The sequence below is a fragment of the Neomonachus schauinslandi genome, chromosome 7, assembly GCF_002201575.2.
Source record: "Neomonachus schauinslandi chromosome 7, ASM220157v2, whole genome shotgun sequence".
NCBI lineage: Eukaryota > Metazoa > Chordata > Mammalia > Carnivora > Phocidae > Neomonachus > Neomonachus schauinslandi.
The window spans coordinates 8742084-8763869 of record NC_058409.1 but is presented as its reverse complement, the minus strand read 5'-3'; the positions used below and the strand labels follow the sequence as shown (position 1 = coordinate 8763869).

The 21786-nt window shown below is 41.7% G+C and overlaps 1 protein-coding gene across 1 annotated transcript in view; it reads left to right on the top strand.

The window, feature by feature from the left end:
* TRIM36 (tripartite motif containing 36) overlaps positions 1–18997 on the top strand; it is a 33814-nt gene extending 14817 nt beyond the window's left edge. Inside the window, exons 5-10 of the mRNA XM_021702171.1 lie at positions 5529–5624; positions 8387–8640; positions 8876–9000; positions 13002–13292; positions 16038–16335; positions 18542–18997. Coding sequence (XP_021557846.1) covers positions 5529–5624; positions 8387–8640; positions 8876–9000; positions 13002–13292; positions 16038–16335; positions 18542–18896 — 1419 coding nt within the window. The 3' untranslated portion in view covers positions 18897–18997. The remainder of the gene's footprint in view (positions 1–5528; positions 5625–8386; positions 8641–8875; positions 9001–13001; positions 13293–16037; positions 16336–18541) is intronic.
* Positions 18998–21786: the final 2789 nt, after the last annotated feature.

Sequence of the window (21786 nt, the reverse complement as noted above, 5' to 3'; positions counted from 1 at the left end):
TGAGTGTGTGCGTGGAAATGACACGCCTGTTGAGTGTGTGCGTGGAAGACGGGCCTGTTGAGTGTTGGGGGAATAGCACACCTGTTGAGTGTGTGCGGGGGAATGGCACGCCTGTTGAGTGTGTGCGTGGAAATGATACGCCTGTTGAGTGTTGGAATGGCACGCCTGTTGAGTGTTGGGGGAATGGCACGCCTGTTGAGTGTGTGCATGGAAATGATAGGCCTGTTGAGTGTTGGGGGAATGGCACACCTGTTGAGTGTGTTGGGGGAATGGCACGCCTGTTGAGTGTGTGTGTGGACGTGACATGGCTGTTGAGTGTGTGCGTGGAAATGACACGCCTGTTGAGTGTTGGGGGAATGGCACGCCTGTTGAGTGTGTTGGGGGAAGGGCACACCTGTTGAGTGGGGGGGGGGGATGGCACACCTGTTGAGTGTGTGTGTGGGAATGCCACACCTTGAAGGACGGTAGCCATGTTAAGACACTTGATTCCTGTTGCTTGTGTGTAGAAATAGTGGAAACTATTTACAGTAAGGGTCTGGTGGGACCCTTACCAGCTAAAACTGAGTTACTTCCTGTCTCTGAACCTTATACATGGACCTTTGAAAACTTTCAGACTTGACTGATAATCTGCAGCAAGATAGGCAATGGTATGATGCTATTTTTTGTTTTATTCTTTTTTCTTTCAAATGATATCTTCATTCGTAAATCCACCACCCATTTTAATTAGTTTCCTTTCTACCTTTAACAATATGTACCTGCCTTTGGGGCCTAGATCTAATTCTTATTTATCCACACAGCTTTATCTTTTGCATTTGATTTGTCTATCACGTGAGCTCAGTCTTTCTTCTACTTTGAATACGTGGATTATGGGTATAATCGTTTTATTGTCCTGGTCTGCTAATTCTGTCATCTGTCATTGCTAGGTCAGTTTTGTAAGTTTTACCTTGTTGGGCAGTGGATACTTCTGTGCCCTACAGATATTCTTGAGTTTTCTTCTAATGTGTGATTAAGTTACTTCAGAACAGTTTGTTGCTTTTGGGTCTTGCTTTAGGCTTAGTTAGGACAGAGTAGCATTTAATTCTCTTACCAGACTACTCTTCTCATTTACTCTTCTCAATGACTATTGGATTTTGAGTTTTGTGAGGTTTTTTGAGAGGTTTTTAATTTGTTGTTTGTTTGTTTAGTTTGGTGTTTTTAATTTGTTTAGTTTGGTGTTTTTAATTTGTTGTTTGTTTGTTTAGTTTGGTGCGTCACGGGCAGTATTCCCAGACTGGTGTGAGCTCCTGGAATTGTTCCTTAATCCTCTTGGGTGATCCTTTCCCTGGCCTCTGAAAGCTTCCTCACGCATGGGAATTGGTCAGTACTCTGCTGAATAAGCCAGAGGGACCCTTGGTACATTCTCCAGAGTTCTGTCATTTTCTGTTCTTGGGGATTTTGCTTTACAAACTCTGGTCTCCCTGGACTCTTGGTTTCGTCTCTGCAGCTCCTGGGAGACCCTGGATCCACCTGAGTTCTCCTCTGCCCTGGGCCTTGGAGGACGCCGGGTCTAGACAGGATGGTGGGCACAAACATGGGCCCATCTTGTTTCCCCTCTCTCCATGTCCAGCGTCTTGAGAGCCATTTTATATTCTGTAAGGTTTTAAGATTTTTTTCAGGTCGGAGACTCGATCCAGTCTTTGTTACTCGTCTGTGCCCCCCGGTGGCATTACCTTTGTTTGCTAATTAAATTTAACTTTTTATTTTTTTAAGATATTATTTATTTGACAGAGAGAGAAAGCACAAGTAGGCAGAGTGCTAGACAGAGGCGGAGGGAGAAGCAGACTCCCCACTGAGCAGGGAGCCTGATGTGGGGCTCGATCCCAGGACCCTGGGATCATGACCTGAGCCGAAGACAGATGCTTTTTACCTGACTGAGCCACCCAGGCGCCCCTGTTATAGAGAACGTTGCAAGAACAGAAGAAAGATGAGCGTCACGGTGGTGTAACCTAGTCCACCTGACTGCTGCTGTTTGTTGAAAGGGCTGAAGCTGGGGCCAGGCTTCCCATCTGCCTCTGTTCGATCTGGCTTCTAATACTGGTCGACTGTGTGGTAGTGTCTGGCCTCTCCTTGGAATTTCTACCAAGCTATGTAATTGAGGGTGCCCTTCCAGTTGCGGAAAGTGCTGACGCTTTCTGGTGAACTGGCCTAAATAGTGAATAATGGAGAGGAATGGTCCTGTCCTGTTGGCTGGCAATCTTCTGTTCTTCTGTTGGGGTGAGACGTGTATTTTTTGTTTTGTTTTTGTTTTTGCTTCCACATAACCTCACTCCTGTTAATCCCCGGATAGAAAGACACCTGCCTACGTGGACATACGCTGCAGATGGCGTGGTTCCATTTCTTTTGTAGCTTGCCTTTGTTTATTGACCTCGCTCTTCCAGCGATATGGAGCCCTTCCCACCTTCCAACACAGGAAACCATGTTTACGCTCTCCTCTGGCCGGTTTAGACTGCTAAGCCTTCGGAATCCTGCTTTGTCCTGAACAAGGCCCCGCCATTGGGTATTTATTGTCTCTTCCTTGCCTCATCTCAACACCCTGCTTCTCCCAACTTTGGGTGTTAGTGGGTTTTCTAGGACTTCTTCAGCTACTCACACAACTGTACCGTTTTTCATGAAGGAGGGTTGGTTGTAGGGCGCCTGGGTGGCTCAGTTGGTTAAGCGTCTGCCTTCCTCTCAGGTCATGATCCCAGGGTCCTGGGATTGAGCCCACATCCGGCTCCCTGCTCATCAGGGAGTCTGCTGCTCCCTCTCACTCTGCCGCTCCCCTGCTCATGGTCTCTTGTGCATGTGCTCTCTCCCTCAAATAAATAAAAAATCTTAAAAAAAAAAAAAAGGAGGGTTGGTTGTTAGCTCATCCTTCTTCAGTTGTGTACTTTCTGGTAGTTGGTGCACAGTTTACTGAGGACTATTTCCTGAGGAGTTTTTTCTACTTTTATTTTTTCTTTATTTCCATAAATTTCTAGGAGGGAGTTAATGGTCTTGTTCATGTGCGGTTATCTCTTCTGGAAGGGGTGGCTTTGTGATTTTAATCATAATTGAAAGACTGGAAACTAGGACTTAGAAAAGTAGAAAATGTACACATCCCAATACCAGTCCCCATTGAATGAGAAAGTAATACCGCTTCTGTATTTCTGGGGTATGTGAAATTTGTGGTGAATACAATATTACCCTATTTTCTGAAGTCATTTGGCACTTGACTAAGATGTATCATTCTATACTTTTTCTTCCCATCATTTTATCCTAACATTTTCAGACATGTAGCAAAGCTGATAACAACTTTAAGGTGATATGCCCTAAGGGGACAGGGACCATAATTGGTTATATGTTACTCTCCTAGCCTACTCCCATGAGAGATATTCAGTGTGATTGTTGAATGAATTTCTCTCCCTTTTTCTCTCCCTTCTCCCTTGTTTTGTGGACTAATGTTTCTCTGGGTACCTTTGACCCGTGACCTGATTAAAAGCAGGAGAGAGTGGTTCTCAAACTTTGATGGGTGTTAGGATCACCTGGGACACTTGGTACACACCACAGAGGCCAAGGCCTGCCCTCCTCGAGGGGCTCTGTGGTCCCGATTAGCTCTCAGGAGACTGATGCACACCAGCTTTTGAGAACCACTGTTCTAGGGGAAGGCTTTGGAGCAAATTCGGCATCCTTGAGCAGTTAGCCTCTGGTCAGTTCCTAAAGAACTGGGGCCCTAATGTAGCTAAAGGATTTAAAACATTCCCCCATTAGATGTATTTCCTGAAGGTAGGAGCCATGTCTTTTACATTGTCCTTTTCAGTGTCTAGGATTGGTGTCTGGTGCTTATACTTTTTGGAGGCCTCTGAATAAATGGACACACTGATTATTGGTTAACGCATGTCAACGTATCACAGACTGCCTCGTTTTGAGGGGCCAGAGAGGACTCGAGATAAAGTCCGTAGTTGGCCGGAGACTTTGGCTAAGCATTCCTGCTCCCTGCGAGTAAACCCTGGCGCTCTTTGACTTTCGACCATCCTTTCTTCTCCAGCCTGTCTTGCACTCCCAATGTAAGCTGTCCTACCACTAAGTCCTACTTCAGGCAAAATGGCCCCCTTCTTCCCTTCGCTGCTGTAGTGACAAAGGAGTATTAACACCTGCACCCGTCACTGTGGTCCTAGCACAGCCCTGACGGGACGGTATGGGAGGAACTCCTCTCCCTTGCAGCCTGGTGCTGAGGAAGCACCTGTCAGCCTGTGGAATCGTGGTCAGTGTGCTGAGCAGTGAGGAAGCTTCCAGTGCAGCTACTGACTGTGTGGTATTTGCACTCAGTGAGCTTTGGTTTCCTCATCTGTAAAACATTGGATCAAGACACAAGATTTCATGTCTCTCCTTGACTCCCTGCAGGTTCTTTCTGGTCCCATCCTGTCCTTAGCCCTCAGAAATCTTACTCCTCTAGCTCATGGGTCCTTCTTCTGTCCCTCCAGTGAGCCTTCAAGCCATCAGGGAAACTCAGTGTGTCTGATTGCTGGGTGTTCCAAGGAATTAAAGACGGGTCCTGCCATAGGCCTGCCATATTAATTTCAACATACGTTCTCTTACCTTATTACGTGGTCTAAGTGAGCAAAGAGGAAAATGATAAAGGCAGGAGACTGACTTCTTGAATTCCTAAAAGTTAGATCTCTGGTCCTCTTCTTTGCTTACCCAACCTTTCATTCAGGGCAGCCGCGATTGAGAAATGCTCAGATCTGCTTGTCACGGCTCCAGCTTGGGTGGAGTTTTCTGGATGACGTTCTTCTTATTTAGACTGCATACGTTTGTCTCTTATAACTTTGTACCCCATGGTGCTTCAAGGGGTTTTTGGTTTGGTTTTTAATATACTTCAGTCATATATACTATTTTTTCTGGGTTAAATTAGGGATCTCACCAAAACCTATGATGTTATCTCTATGGTAAGCAGAGAGTAACTACTTTATAAATACTTTAGTAAGCTCTGGGAGCTTAATGAGCTCTGTTTTTATAAATCTATATTATTGTCTAGTCTTGGCTAGGCTGTGAAGGTCATTTTGGAAGGGTCTCTGTTGCTTTTTGGGTCTTTGTGTGTGTGTGAGAGAGAGAGAGAGAGAGGGAATGAATGATAAAATCTGATGGAAGACAATCCTATTTGAATTGCTCTTTTTCTATTTACTTAGAAACCTGGGGAGGAAGACCGGGGAACAATGAAGAGACAACAAAAATGTATTATTTATGTATTCTGGTTTTTTGACTAATCTGAGCATCACTGCCTTGTTCTTTTATTCAGCCTGCTTCTCATCTCTCATAGATCCGTGGGCCTCTGTGCTCAAGGCCAGTAACTGTTTACCCTGGGTTAATAACGAGAATCCTCAGGGTTGGTTTTACTGCCTGTTCATCATAGGCTAAAGAATTGTGTGTAAAAGTATAATAAGAGGACAGAAGGAAGGAAGGAAGGAAGATAGATCTGCAAGGCCTTTGTTAAACTTCTGCTTATTTGTGTTACTGATATATTCTAACAGGAAAAGCTTTCAAAGGATATTGATTACCTTATTGGCAAGGAGAGCCAGGTGAAGAGTCAAATTTCTGAACTAAACTTGCTAATGAAAGAAACAGAGGTAAGTGATAAATTGGTTTACGTATTTTTATTTCTCCATCTAGAGAATTTATTCATTCATAAAATCTGGAAGGTAGTAAATGAGTTGGGAGTACAAAGTTGTGTTAGATTTCACCCCTGCTTTTATGGGACTAGGAAAACCAGTATAAAAAACAGGTTCTAATGTGTGATCAGTGCCCAAGAGAGGTGGTGATTAAATGCTACTGAAACACAGGGGGAAAGAATGACTGACCCTTTACGTGGGCAGTTTTGATCTCAGAAGTAGTAACATAAAGTAAATTTTGGAATTTTTAACAATTATCTGTATTTTACGAAATTAACAGATTGCTTTTGAAGTATGTACTATATGTTGACTTAAAATGCGCTGTTACCAAGTACCTGAGACATGTTCACCAAAAGACATACATTGGAATGTTCATGGCTGCAATCAAACGGCTACAAAGTGGAAACTACCCAAGTATCCCTCAGCAGTGGAATATAATCAGCCTTAAGCATGAATATCTGCAACTAGATGCAACAGTGTAGCTAAATCTTGCAATAATATTGAAAGAAAGATGCCCTAGCAAAAGCGTACAAACTCTATGACCCCCTTATAAAAAGTACCAACAAAGGTGAAACTGTTAGAACTCAGGACAGGCATTGTTGAAAGGTGGGGGAGGGGAAGGATGGATGTCTGGAAAGATTGGCATCTGGGGTCTGGGTAATGTTCCTTTGCTTAATCTGGATGCGGGTTACATGGGTGTATTTGCAAAGATTCGTCTGTCTCCACACTCATATATATTTTTCTGTGTGTATATTATACTTCAATAAAAAAATGGAGAAAATTGATAGCATTTAAAAAATACGATAGAAGAGGGTAGGACTGGGTTGTTTTAAAATTCCAAATATTCTTCATTGATTTGGATGTGTTTCTCTTCTCTAGTTGAAATAAATTGAAGAGCCATTATTCCTGATCACTTTTAGAAGTTAGGATGAAATAGAAAAATACCCTGGCTAGTATGAGACTGTTAATTTCTTGAAATTTCATTTTCCAAAATGGGTAAAAAAAATTGAGACATTATACAAATTAGCACCAGATAACCAGCACTGCTTTTATTTTTAATACTCTTTTTCTGATACTCACTGATTGCATTCACCACCCTAAGTAAATTGTTCTTCCATGTACTTGAAAAGCGGGATTTTGTTTTTCTCCTTTTTGTCTGATGACCCACTCTCTCAGTGCTGGATCATCCCCTAGCCCTCTTGGCAGGTGATCACCTACATGGAGGAGTTTGCTCCAGAGATCGTATCTTGGGTCATTTTAGGTTTGTTTCACTCCTGGTCCTCAGTCATGCTGCCCTGACTTCTGAAATAAGGGAGCTCCAGCACCATTGCTGAGTTGTTGATTCACATCAAGTGTTGATGCAGACACTGAGTCCTTGGGATCCTGGAGAAATTACTTAGCTTCTCTGTGTCCCTTTGACCAAAGCTGCATTTGTGAGCTTATTAGCAAGAATCTCCTACACTGGAGAATTTGTGTGCATTCTTGACTTTTCCTCAGTGAGGACTGTGACACTGTTTTTTTTTTTTTTCTATAATTACACTTAGCTGGGGGGAAAAAAAAAACCCTTTTTACCTATGTGGAATGATCTTTTGAATTTAAGGTTGTGATTTTTATCACTGAAATACTACCGAAATGTCACCACCCTCTGTCCCCCTTTCTTCCTTCCCTCCTGCCCACTCTTTATAAAAATTTTTGCCTGTTGGGTTTAGGAAACAGAGAAAGGAATCTGGAAAAAATTTCCTTTCATCAGAAATGTTGGCCAGAAGCCATTGGGAAGTGCACAGTGCACTTCTTCCATATGTTGTCAGCTTTTAAGAATGTGTTTGAAGACATTTTTTTTTCTGTTGGCTGTTGCTTACGGGTCTGTAATGATGATTGCGTATGTGTGCCCTGCTGGTCTTATTTTCAAAATCACGTTGGTCCCTGATCTTATGGACATTCAGAATGTTTTGTAAGCACTACAGACAGGATCATTTTAGGACCAAGTAGAGGAAGAGCTGTGTGTGCAGTGAGTATAATAATTCTGTGTACAGAGTATGTGCCGTTGTTGTGGGCATTTTATATACATAATATTTTTCAATCTTCAAAAAAACCCAAATCGACACCTCTCTGTCAAATAAATAAATAACAACAACAAAAAAAACTGTTAAAAAAAAAACACCCAAATGGTTTCTCTTATCCCCAGCTTTCAGAAGAGAAAAACTCAAAGACATACAGAAGTTAAATAATTTGCCTAAAGTCACACAGGATTTAATTCTAATTAAGTTATATTAATTTGAAGAGAAGAGTTACAGTTTTGGATCTTAGTAAAGGATGTCATCTTCCTGAGTTTCATGCTGTGATTTAAGTTTTCTTAAAAAAATTGGAAGAGGGTAGAAAGGGTCAAAAGTTGCCTGAATTAGAAACTCCAGAATTGTATTGTACAGTGTCTTCGGTTAAATCAGTTAATTTCTGCCTCAGATGCCTTTGCGTCCACGTTGAAGGTTGTTTCCTTATGGGATTATTTACTGTTGAACTCTGGAGATGAGAGTTTAAGGAGAATACAGTATCATACGATCACAAAATATGTCTAAGAGTTGGTGATCATTCCTCGCTAAGTGTACTCGATGCCAGCTTATTGTTCTGAAAATGTCAGTCGGACAAAACTAAATTTTGGTTATTTTGAGAAAAGACATTTGGATTTAGCAGGTGAGGTAACGCTTTCGCTCGTTTTATAATAGTGTAACGGAGAGAGAGCAAAAGAAGAAGCAATCACACATTTTGAGAAGCTCTTTGAAATCCTAGAAGAGAGGAAATCATCTGTTTTGAAAGCAATTGATGCTTCCAAGAAGCTAAGACTAGACAAATTTCAGACTCAAGTGGAGGAATATCAGGGGCTTCTAGAGAACAATGGGCTGGTGGGATATGCCCAAGAAGTGCTTAAGGAGACGGATCAGTCCTGTTTCGTACAGACAGCGAAACAGCTCCACCTCAGGTACGTTGCTTTGAATTTAGAATCTCCTTGGCAGCGACCTTCAGTCCCGCTCTGTGTTTCACCTTGAGCTCTTGGGGTTCCTAATGCAGTGCTCTGCAGAGACACCCTTGCCGCACTCTTAACTGGAACCTTGAGCGACGTGGTGGTTTTTTTGGTTTTTTTAATCACATTGCAGATGTTTAGTCTGATGGGCCTTTTACGGAGTTGTTTTTATATAAACTCTATCTGTCTGCAGAATACAGAAAGCTACAGAATCTTTGAAGAGCTTTAGACCCGCGGCTCAGACTTCTTTTGAAGACTATGTTGTTAATACATCTAAACAAACAGAACTTCTTGGAGAATTGTCCTTTTTCTCTAGTGGTAAGTTTCAGTGACGGGCAAAAGCTTCTTACTCTTGTAGTCGGAGTTCACATTACGTGGGAAAAATGCACTCTTCGGTTTGACAGTATGAAAAACCATGTTTTTCTGCTAAAGAGTATATATTCTGTTGGTTTGTGTGGTTTTTAAACATTGTATGGGTGGCTCAGTCGTTAAGCATCTGCCTTCGGCTCAGGTCATGTTCCCGGGGTCCTGGGATCGAGCCCCGCATTGGGCTCCTCACTCGGCAGGGAGCCTGCTTCTCCCTCTGCCTCTGCCCCTCCCTCTCCTGATGCGTGCGTGCGTGCATGATCACTCTCTCTAATAAATCAATAAAATCTTTAAAAAACGCATTGAATAAATGGCATCACATTGCATATGTATCCTTTCTGTGAATTGTTTTTCAAGAAAATGAAGTTTAAGATACTTGTTACTCACAAAGTTCTGGTTGAAAGCTATATTTTAGCTGTGTATAGTATTTCATTATATAAACCATTTCCCTACCGAGAGACAATTTGTTTCTGTTTTTTTCTCCATTGCTCTGTTGAACACCTTCGTCAGTGTTCACTTGTGCACACGTATGTGGGTTTCTCTAGGGCAGAAACCTAGAAATGATGTCTCCAGGCTAAAACTGACTCCAAGAGGTTTTAAGTGTTTACCTGGCTGTATTAATTAGTTTGTGAGGGCTGCCGAAACAAAATACCACAGACTGCCTGCCTTGAACAACAGAAATGTATTTTCTTCCAGTTCTGGAGGCTCAGAGTCTGAGATCAAGGTGTTGGCAGGGTTGGTTTCTTTTTTTTTTTTTTTTAAAGATTTTATTTATTTATTCATGAGAGACAGAGAGAGAGAGAGAGAGGCAGAGGGAGAAGCAGGCTCCCAAGGAGCAGGAAGCCCGATGCGGGACTCGATCCCAGGACCCTGAGATCATGACCTGAGCCAAAGGCAGACGCTTAACCATCGGAGCCACCCAGGCGCCCAGCAGGGTTGGTTTCTTCTGAGGCTGTTCTCCTTGGCTTGCAGATGGCAGCCTTCCGGTGTCTTCACGTGGCCTTCCATCTACACGTCTGTCTAAATTTCTACTTATAAGGACACCAGTCATGCGAGTCATGGTGGATTAGTTCCCATCTTAATGAGTTCATTTTAACTTAATTACCTCTATAAAGACTCTTTCTCCAAATAAAGTCACAGTCTGAGGTACCGGGGGTTAGAACTTCAGCATGCGAATTTTGGGGCCATAACACGCGCTTACGATTGTGTTTTGCTGTTCCCCAGTGGGGAGGTCTTCCTTTCCTTTTTCCCTTCTTGCCTGGTTCATATCCCCCCCCCCGCCCCCCCATCCCCGGTTTCTCTTCTAGTGCTGGTGAACAGTTCAATCCTTAGAATGGAATACTTACGGATTGATGACTGTATAAGAATGTATGTGTGGATTTGTAATCATCTGGAAGAAATTTGTCTTGTTTGAAGTTGCAAATTCTAGGGGTTCCTGGGTGGGTGGCTTAGTACAGCATCCGACTTGATCTTAGGTCTTGACCTCAGAGTTGTGAGTTCAAGCCTCACATTGAGCCCGGAGCCTACCTAAAAACAAGAAAAAAAAATTAAAGTTAAAAACTCTGAAGGATTATTACCACGACCTGCTTTCTTTCAAATCTATACCTGAATCTCCTTTCAGATATGTGCTTATCTTTTTTTTTTAAAAGATTTATTTATTTATTTTTAGAGCGTTTATTTATTTATTTTTAGAGTGAGAGAGTGCACGCGAGTTGAGGGGGAAGGGGGAGAGGGAGAGAGGGAAAGAGAGTCCTCAAGCAGACTTTTAGCTTTGTGTAGAGCGTGATGTGGGGCTCAATCCCAGGACCCTGAGATCATGACCTGAGCCTAAATCAAGAGTCGGACGCTTAACTGACTGAGCCACCCAGGCACCTGAATATGTGCTTATTTTATTATAACGATCTTCTTTTTCCAAATATGTATTTGTTACTCTTTCAAATGCTAATTCTCAGGTACTATAGTCTCCCTTTTTCCAAAAGGTATACTTGAATTGTTTTTCATATACATGCTAGTTTACTTAGGAGAACAAGGTCCTCTCATCCCTGGGGGTCCCAAAACAGTCCTTGGAAAGATGATGTTGAAGGTTGGTAATCTTGGATTGGACCAGTGTCTAACAAAGAACGAAGTGTAGAGGATGGGTGACCATGGAAAGTTGTTACCCAGCTTCTGACTGACGGATGGTCTCATTGTTTCCTGCATGCACATTTTTTTTGTAAGCTATGTTTCAAAAAAAGAAAAGAAAGGGGTATGGGGTGGAGTATGTACTACTCATGTAATTTTGCCCCCTAAATGTATTTTGAATGACTTTCCAGATTTCGCACGGCTGTATAACATTGGGTTGCATAAACGGACCATACACAGACATGCCACTACATTGCTTATATATATCTGGGGGAGGCTAAGAGGGATACTTTTATTTTCACTACATATACTTCTCTGATTTGATGTAAATGTGTGTTATGTGCGTGTGTGACTTTCATAGCTTATCCTAAGCACTTAAGCTTATTGGAATTTCTTCTATGGAAGGGATTCTGCATATGCACAGAGGTTTAGCTGTGATACTTTTGTATCATAGTTTTTATGAAAAACTGGAAACCCGTTTCTGAAAATTGTTAAATGTTGTTACAGCCATGGAGTGAAATGCCAGTGGGAGAAAAACACTGGCAGGATCTGTACAAAATTATTGTAGTGATTATCTTTGAGTTACTTAAAGTGTCTTTTATGTAGTTTCTGATTCTCTTACAAAAAATACTATGTATCATATTTATGCCAAGAAAAATTCATTTAAATTGCTTTGCAACTCTTTGGAAGAAAATCTGAAAGAAAATTGTGTAATATTTCATTGAACTTTGTTAGACTCACCCAACTTAGATTTAAAAGATTTAAAATTAAAATAATTCTAGGAGGACACAGATTAAAAATTTCAAGTCCAGTGTTGTTATTTTAGTAGGTGGAAATTGAAAGGCATAGGTTAAAAACTTTAATTTATGGTGTTTCAGAATGAATATAACATGTAAAGCTAAATTGAATTTTTTTTTCCTTATTTGTCATTTTCCTTCTTCCTTTCAGTTATAAACCTAAATTATACCTTTTTTTTTTTTTTAAGATTTTTTATTTATGGGGCGCCTGAGTGGCTCAGTCGTTAAGCGTCTGCCTTCGGCTCAGGTCATGATCTCAGGGTCCTGGGATCGAGCCCCGCATCGGGCTCCCTGCTCAGCGGGAAGCCCGCTTCTCCCTCTCCCACTCCCCCTGCTTGCGTTCCCTCTCTTGCTGTGTCTCTCTCTGTCAAATAAATAAATAAAATCTTTAAAAAAAAAATTATTTATTTATTTGACAGAGAGCACAAGCAGGGGGGAGGGGCAGAGGGAGAGGGAGAAGCAGGACTCGATCCCAGGACCCTGAGGTCATGACCTGAGCCAAAGGCAGATGCTTAACAACTGAGCCACCCAGGCGCCCATGCTTAATTCTTTTTCATTTTCAATTTTGTGGTAGGAGCACTTACCTCGAGATCTGTTCTCTTAAATTCTAAGCGTGGAACACAGCAGCATTGATTCTGAGTATGATGTTGTACTGAGATCTCCTTCTTTGTCTTACTTGACTGATATTTCATGCCTCTTGATTAATAACTGCCCATTGCTCCCTCCCCCAGCCCCGGCAGCCAGCATTCCAGTGTCTGATTTTGTGAACTCAGCTCTTGGAGATTCCTCATAGAAGTGGGATCGCGTTGTCAGCGTATGTCTCTGGTGTCTGGCGTATTTCAGCTTGTGTGTCCACAGGCCCGTCCGTGTTGTACGTTGCCAGAATTCCTCTTTTCCTTATACACAGCATTACAAACTTAGAAAATTCTTGGACCGGACAGAAATCATTGAAGTCTCGTTGGTACATCATTTTTATTGAGGAACATAGAGGTTCTGAAAGACCGATATTTTAACATCTTTTCTTGATGCTTTCAGGCATAGATGTGCCAGAGATCAATGAGGAACAGAGCAAAGTGTATAACAATGCTCTGATCAACTGGAACCATCCCGAGAAGGATAAAGCGGATAGCTATGTTCTTGAATATCGGAAGATTAACAGAGATGAAGAAATGCTGTCGTGGAACGAGATTGAAGTGTGTGGCACGAGCAAAGTCATCTCAGACCTGGAAAGCAATTGTAACTATGCTTTCCGAGTGAGAGCCTACAAGGGTTCGATCTGCAGCCCTTGCAGCAGGGAGCTGATCCTCCATACCCCTCCAGCTCCAGGTATTGTGAATACTGGGACTCAGAAGGTCTTAGAGTCAGAAGAGACCTTGATAAAAAATAACCTAGCCAGCATCTCTGTCTAGATCCACGCTGAAACCAGCTCTCATTTGTTTAAAAAAAAAAAAAAATTCTAGAAAATAGGTTCCATCCCCAGCTAGGATTTAGAAATAGACTGAATACGTGAATTTCATCAGGTAGTCTGGGAACGGGATTAGAGTTTAGCCTGACATCAGATACAGAAAAACATGACATTTGAGTGAGCAGGGCTATTAATTTGAGATTAAAATGGCATAGATGCTACCTTACAGGTTTTAAACAGTAGAGTTCTGTGTTTTTGATAAGTGTATAGGAATCTCTGTAACAGGGGTGCCTGGGTAGCTCAGTCAGTTAAAAAGCGTCTGCCTGGGGCGCCTGGGTGGCTCAGTCGTTGGGCGTCTGTCTTCAGCTCAGATCGTGATCCCCGGGTCCTGGGATTGAGTCCCACATCGGGCTCCCTGCTCGGCGGGAACCACCTTCTCCCCCTCCCCCTCCTCTCCTCCTGCTCTCTCTTTCGTTCTATCTCTATCTCAAATAAATAAATAAAATCTAAAAAAAAAAAAAGCTCTACAACATAGTTCTAGGTAGATTTTTTAAAAAAAATTATAATATGAAATATCATTGTGATTAACCTCCTTCTGACTTGTCCAGATTTTCTAACTCAGTGATTCCCGGTAGGCGGGGTTGGAGGGTGTATAGTAGAACCACATGGTAGCTGCCCCCTCCCCCAAAAGCTCCCCTTCCCAGCCCCCTCCCCCACCTTCCGAGGCAGAAACCACTGCTGCCCCTTACAGTAGAGCACCTGTAGATTTTTATAGAATGAGAATCACCAGGTTAGATGCTCCTTGCAGCGTCTCCGTGGACAACACGGTTTCAGAACCAAACTTGTGCTTCTTGTGCTTAGCAGGAAAACCTTCTGGCCTGTTGGTCACTGCCTTCAAGGTTCCTCCAGTTGGTTTCCAGACCCCACTGCCGCCACCAGATTTCAGTGGCTCATGTGCCTGGATTTCGTACACTATTGTCTTTCCTTCCTCTTTTGTCTGAAGTGTACTCGCCACTACTTTCAGGCCCATTGTGGCCAATTTAAAAAAAATTAGAATACAAATACAAATCAGGGTTGGCTAGCATTGTTCTTCTTGAATTTGAATAAAATCCAACAGAGAGTGTGGGGATGGATTTGTAAGTATTAAGGTGATATTTTACCATTTATGTAGTTTCCCCTTTCTTGTCTCTCTGACTGAAAGTGGAATTAAAAAGAAACCTGGAAGTAGCTGCAGTTTTCGGTGATGTGGTGGACGGGGAAGGAAGCAAGGACATGTTCCAAGTTGTCTTTTTTTTTTTAAGATTTTATTTTTAAGTAATATCAACACCCGATGTGGGGCTTTAACTCACAGCCTCGAGATCAAGAGTCGCACGCTCCGCTGACTGAGCCTGCCAGGCGCCCCCCAAATTGGCTTGCTTTTTTCTGAGAGAAGCTGTATGAATGGGGTGACCAATCAAATATATTTTGCAAACTGGGAGACTTTTGAGATCCACTGGAAGCAGGAATGATCACAACAGGATAGTAGACATTACCAGGAAGAGTGGTCAGCCTATAAATGGAGAATGGCTTTAGCTTGCTACTAGACTTTTTTTTTTTTATTGTGGTATATGATATAGTAAAAAATGATCATTTTAAACATTTTTAAGGGTACAGGTCAGTGACATTAAGTACATCCACACTGTTGTGCGGCCACCACCACTCACATCTCTGGAACATCTTCGTTTTTTCCACATGAAATTCTGTGCCCATTAAACACGAACTCCCATTCCTCCTTCCCACAGAGCCTGGGAACCTCTTTTCTACTTTCTGCCTTTGTGAATTGCGTGTACCTCATAGAAGGGGATTGATCTAGTCCTTCCGTGCCTGGCGTATTTGGGGCTTCATCCTTGTTGTAGCATGTACCAGAATTGCCTTGCTTTTTTTAGGCTGAATACTATTCCATTGTATGGATAGACCACATTTTCTGTATCCATTCATGTGTTGATGGACATTTGAATTGTTTCCACTTTGGGGCTAACAGCCAATGCTCATGTATTTGAGTTGATAGAGACTTAGGAGAGTGGCATTATGTCCATCCTGTCGTTGAGGAAATTAAAGGTTCAGTTAAACTCCATTTAAATCCTTGAGCAGGGATTACAACTCTCATCTCTCTAAAGCCAAAACCTTTGCCTTTTTTTTTTTTAAACATCATGCACTATGTCTCATGTCTGCCATACTGATTGATAAGGAAGAGCCCCTATTAAAATTGCTAATATTTTACACATTTATAAAATGTGGAATACATGTTTAGGAAAATGTACAGGTAATTATGAAAATGTACAGTCCCTTACTTTAAGGAGAAAAGGGACAGATCCAGTAGTGTAAAAACATTTAGAAGAGATCTGCTGTATCTGTTGCAAGGAACCCCATTCATAGGTTTTCTCATACACTTAAAATGCTTCCTTCTGCCTTTTGACTTTTCTGAAGATGTTCTGGTGTAGAGAATTTCCTGGAAGTGATTTCCCCATCGGGGAGTTGGTTTGTCCCAGTTTATCAAGGGTAGTGTGAACCATTCCTCTTCACGGCTCATTTCGGTCATTTCTGGTTCAAAACCCGATCGGATTTAACCGCCGATTACAGAAATGCTAACACGTAGTCATCAGACTAATTTCAAGCTCTCTTTGCAGTTTTCAGTTTCCTCTTTGATGAAAAATGTGGCTATAATAATGAACACCTCTTGCTGAACTTGAAGAGAGACCGCGTAGAGAGCAGAGCTGGGTTTAATCTCCTGCTTGCCGCGGAGCGCATCCAAGTAGGTTATTACACAAGCCTGGACTACATCATTGGAGATGTTGGAATTACCAAGGGGAAGCACTTCTGGGCCTTCCGTGTGGAGCCGTATTCATACCTGGTCAAAGCAGGAGTAGCTTCCAGTGATAAACTACAGGAATGGCTCCGTTCTCCCCGTGATGCCGTTAGCCCAAGGTAGGTTCTTCTACTGATCTAGAACTCGAGAGTCCTTTTACAAGTAAACATCCTTGTTGAGCAAGGCAAGCCCGGAAATCCCCTTGGGTCTACTTAACACAGATGGAGTGCGTTCCTTAGACTCTGGGGCTTTGGCTAAGGAAAGGGGTCCAGTTGTCTTTTAGTTCCACGATGAGTAATGAGACTTCGCAGTTCATTTCTGGTGCCATGAGGAAATAAGCCTGTTTTGGATACTTCTCGACTGTGCTTTGCAGTTTAAAATTTTGAAAGGTTTTCATATCCATCACCTTACTTCTGTGATGATAAGTATTACTCACATGTATGGTGAAATGCTTCTAATTGCCATACTTCCAAATTAATACAACGTTGTTCTTTTGTTACGAGACACAATTTTTTTAAACTCCCTTGTAAGGACTTTACAAAATTGGGTCATGGGACACAGGTTTCCACATCCAAGAATTCTTTCTTTCTTTCTTTTTTTTTTTTAAAGATTTTATTTATTTATTTGGCAGAGAGATACACAGCGAGAGAGGGAACGCAAGCAGGGGGAGTGGGAGAGGGAGAAGCGGAGCCTGATGTGGAGCTCGATCCCAGGACCCTGGGATCGTGACCTGAGCCGAAGGCAGATGCCTAACCCACTGAGCCACCTAGGTGTCCCTCAATAATCAATCTCCTAAGAAACTGGAATTCTTGGGGTACCTGGGTGGCTCAGTCAGTTAAAAAGCGTCTGCCTGGGGAACCTGGGTGGCTCAGTCTTTGGGCGTCTGCCTTCGGCTCAGGTCATGATCCCAGGGTCCTGGGATAGAGCCCCGCATCGGGCTCCCTGCTCAGCGGGGAGTCTGCTTCTCCCTCTCCCACTCCCCCTGCTTGTGTTCTCTCTGTCGCTGTGTCTCTCTCTGACAAATAAACAAAATCTTTAAAAGAAAAAGAGATCGATTATTGAACCGAGATTGTATGGTTTCGTTGTATTAGATGGCATAAGGTCTGCTAGTCCACACAGATCATTTTTGACCCCATCATTGTGTGAACAGAATCCCAAATGAATAATCTGAGTTAATAGGAAAAGCTTTTTGCACAAGGGTGAGAAATTGACAAAACGATGAAAATTGTAATTGGGACATGGTCGATTAAACACAGTACAATAGACCTAGAATATTGATAGAGTATTGGTATTAATGTGTAAAAAGCTTGTAACATAAAAAATATTAGAAGTGAGAAAACCCGGGATGCCTGGGTGGCTCAGTTGGTTAAGCGACTGCCTTCGGCTCAGGTCATGATCCTGGAGTCCCGGGATTGAGTCCCGCATCGGGCTCCCTGCTCAGTAGGGAGTCTGCTTCTCCCTCTGACCCTCCCCCCTCTCATGTGTGCACTCCCTCTCTCATTCTCTCTCTCTCAAATAAATAAAATCTTTAAAAAAAAAAAAAAAAGAAGTGAGAAAACCCGATTAAAAGCGTCCATGTAATGTAATCACAAATATATAAAAAGTGAATTATGCATAGGAAGAAAATGGAAGGACCTTTGTATCAAAAATGTATATAAACTGCTACTGTTTTATACTTATGGGAAGAAAACCTTCGTGCTTGCTTACCTCATAGATCCATGTAGAAATCTCAATCCAGAAAGAGGGTTCTTAGGACCATGAAACATGACTTTTTCTCCTGCATTGTTTTGCAGTGCCCATGTATTTTACTTTAGTTTGGTAATTCCTTGCATTAGGGCACACGTCTTGGTTTTATATATTTTTTTTACATATGATTATGTGCTGTGAATATTTAATCTACGACAGTTCCCTTCAGTTTTCTTCCCCCACTTTATTATTATTTAAGTAATCTCTACACCCAGTGTGGGGCTCGAACTCATGAGCCCGAAACCGAGTCTGAGCCAGCTAGGCACCCTTCCCCCACTTCAGTTTTGATAGGCCAAAGTCCTGAGTTATTTTACAGGTTTTTATTATTTTTCTCATCTGCATGTATATATAGATGTTTTATGATATTTCGTGACACAGAATTTGGGGCTGAGTCTCTGGTACCATTCTAAATGGCAGTGTGTAGTCGTCATGTTTTTAATTGATCTGTGTTTTAATAGAAAGTTTTTGATGTATGGTTTAATTTTAAAGCAATGTATAGCATCTTATGACAACGTTTTGAGGCCAGCCGAAGGCCTGTGGCTGGTGACCCAGCTCAGACTGTCGTGTGTTGTGTTCTAGATATGAGCAAGACAGCGGCCATGACAGTGGAAGCGAAGATGCGTGCTTTGATTCCTCACAGCCGTTCACATTGGTCACCATAGGCATGAAGAAGTTCTTCATCCCCAAGTCCGCCACTTCTGCCAATGAACCTGAGAACAGAGTTCTCCCCATGCCCACAAGCATAGGGGTTTTCCTTGACTGTGATAAAGGCAGAGTGGCTTTCTTTGACATGGATCACATGAAATGTTTGTACGAGCGCCAGGTGGACTGCTCGCACACCATGTACCCAGCATTTGCATTAATGGGCAGTGGAGGAATTCAGCTTGAGGAACCCATCTCGGCAAAATACCTGGAATACCAAGAGCACATGTAGTTTAAGCATCAGTGACTTAAGGTGGAAAAGGGAAACGGAATAATGCCTTGGTGTTAACCTTCCTAACTAATTACATATCATCTAAGTAGTCCGTGGCCACACTTGTTTTTGTGTGTGTTTCTTCTTAAATCGGAAAACCCAAACAGTCCTGCCTCGTCCGTGTGGTCGTCCTGACTTGCACAAGCCAGGGGAGAGTAGAGACCCTCTCTCCTGGTTAACTCTGAAATGGTTAACTCTGTAACTGGATTGTGTTTCTTTTTTTACGAACAGGAAATCTAATTTATTTATGTCAGCCCTGTTGCTGATACTTATATTTCTTTTGGGGGGGGGATACAAAAGTATTTATTATGTTTCTTTTGTGTTTGGTTTTTCATTTTGTATCATGTTTGTTTTAAGAGATTTTTTAGATGCCTTATGGGTGGGAATTCGTACTTAGCCTTGTGTCTCGCATGTTCTTCATAGGAAAACAAAAGTATGGATAGGTAAAAAGGCCATAGAAATGGTAGTATATTTAAATGGAAAATTATGTATTTTGAGGTGTATAATGGATATTCAGAGTATATTCCCTGGAAAATGAATACTGCTTTTTGTTTTCTTTTAAGACTACAAATTGTATTTTTAAGGATATTTTGAAGAGTTCCTTTAGCTGTAATGTCCACATCTGCATGTGTAGTTAAACATCATTTTTTGTTTTTGTTTTTTTGCAGGGAACACAGAGTTCTTGGCTAACACACGAAACTTTTCATGTAAAATTTGTCTTCAGTTTTTCTTACTCTATGAAAGTATCTGAGCTTATAGCAAATAATTTATTTTTCACAAATATTAGTGACGATTCACTGATATTTGGCATATTTGTTCTTTTGCTCTCTTACCGTGTCCTATGATTTTATGATTTTCATTTTTTGGCACTGATACTATATATCAGATTGTCCTGGCTTATGTTTACATGTTTGGAAAGTTCATGGTTTATTTTTAATGTCATTAAATTATTCTAAAATATGGAGTAACTGGTCAGTTGGATGTTCTTTTCTATGGCCCATTGTTTGGTAATAAGCATTTGTAAAGGTAAGTAAAAGACAAATTTAGTTGTTAGGAATAATAACGAAAATCATAGTGACTGTGTGTACCCTTTTAAAAGTTCTTTTGATTTGCAGAATTAATATTTTAGTTGAAATTTTACATTCATTTTTGAAAGATGCCTTTTACTTAGATGTTTTTTATTTAAACTGCTTATTTTTTAGAAGTTAAAATGTTCAGAAGCTAGACTGCTGTACATTGTAGCACTCATGATTTTGAAAGGCTTTTGACCTATTTTGATAGAACAACCAAAATCCTAGGTCTTGTCTGGTTTCCTTGTTTGTTTGTTTTTAATATATATTTCTAAGTGGAAGTCTGTTCTTCAGGCTGGTGGCATCAAATTAGCTTTTTTATCCCCAACCCAAGTAGGAGATACTGTGGCGAAATTCAGTGTTGAGTAGACTTTGTTACTTTCCCACCGATGAATAGCACTTTACGACATAGGCTGAACTAAACACATCCGCAGTGTTATGTGGACCATTGTGCGTGAAGGCTGCTCACGTCACGTGTGTGGTAAGGTTTGAGTCTCAAGCCTGTGTAAGCACATAATCCTGTAGACGTTTTAAACATAAAGCTTTAACAGGCATAGGGAAGGCGGGTAAAACCTTGTATAGTTGTATAGAAATCGTTCTGGATTTCTTTCGTTTTTAATAAAAATTGAAATAAGTGTAATTATTGAACTGCATCCTGGGAATTCTCAGTGTATTTATGTGGAAAATGGAGACAAATTGTTGATAAGAGATGTTCAGCTGAATATATTGACTCAGACCTAAGGTTTTACATGAAGTTGTTTTGGGCATGTACTTAACTAGCTCTAATTCTTGTCGAAGTGATCATTAGAAAAGCTTAACGTGAAACTAGTTTACCTCAGCTAATTGATCAGATTGTCTCCTATTCCTTTTCTGCTCCATAATCAGATTTTGATCAGAAGACTGTTCTTTAGTTCACATTCATATTCTTGGGCCATCAGGCTCTAGGAGTTGTGTGTCACAATGAATTGTTACTCATGCTTGATGGGTCTTCATTTAAAAAAAAAAAACAAACAATTCAGGCTATCCCCATGATACTGTATAATAACTTAATTCTCATATTCGCAGTTGCTTTCGGGAAAGTGGTAGGACTCAGAGCTATCTCTGAGGCATTGAATACACTCTGGGTCGTCATCTGATTAGACCCTGGGAGTGTGTCCCACGTGGGAATATCATCAATCCTGGCCTTGCTACAGAAAGTGGAGAACCAAGCATTAAAGGCAAGAATCTGCGTAAGAAATTACGTTCGACCAGAAGGTGTGCATTCATTTTAGAGGATGTTTACCGTCTTGTTAATGGCGATTAACATCCTGAGAATTGATTCTTAGGACTCTCTTGCTTCAACAAATAAACCTGAAGGAATTTAGTTACGTTTTTGATTGGGAACCCAGTTCATTTATTTACAGAAAGTTTTTAACTCCGCTGTTTCTGAGACATTGAGCTGTTGTACTGGGTGTAAGGTGACCAAGACCGCCCAGCCAGGTTCCTGCTCTTAGGGGCTTCCTTTTGAGGAAATGGAAAGTGCTGGAGAGTGTTTGAGGAGGGGGCTCTGTTAGACTTGGTGACGGTCAGGGACGCCCCTCTGAGGAGGCACTAGAAGTTTGACAGCTCACCACGAAGGAGCTGGCCGTACAAAGAGCCAAGGGAAGTGCATGCTGGGTGGAGAGAACAAGGAGCTCAAGAAGGCTTTGAGATCACGAACTGGTGAGCGTGCTGGCAGGAAGTAGCCTTCACCCTAGAGGGTTCCCTTGAAACACTGATGAAAGGGTTACTGAGACGTGAGC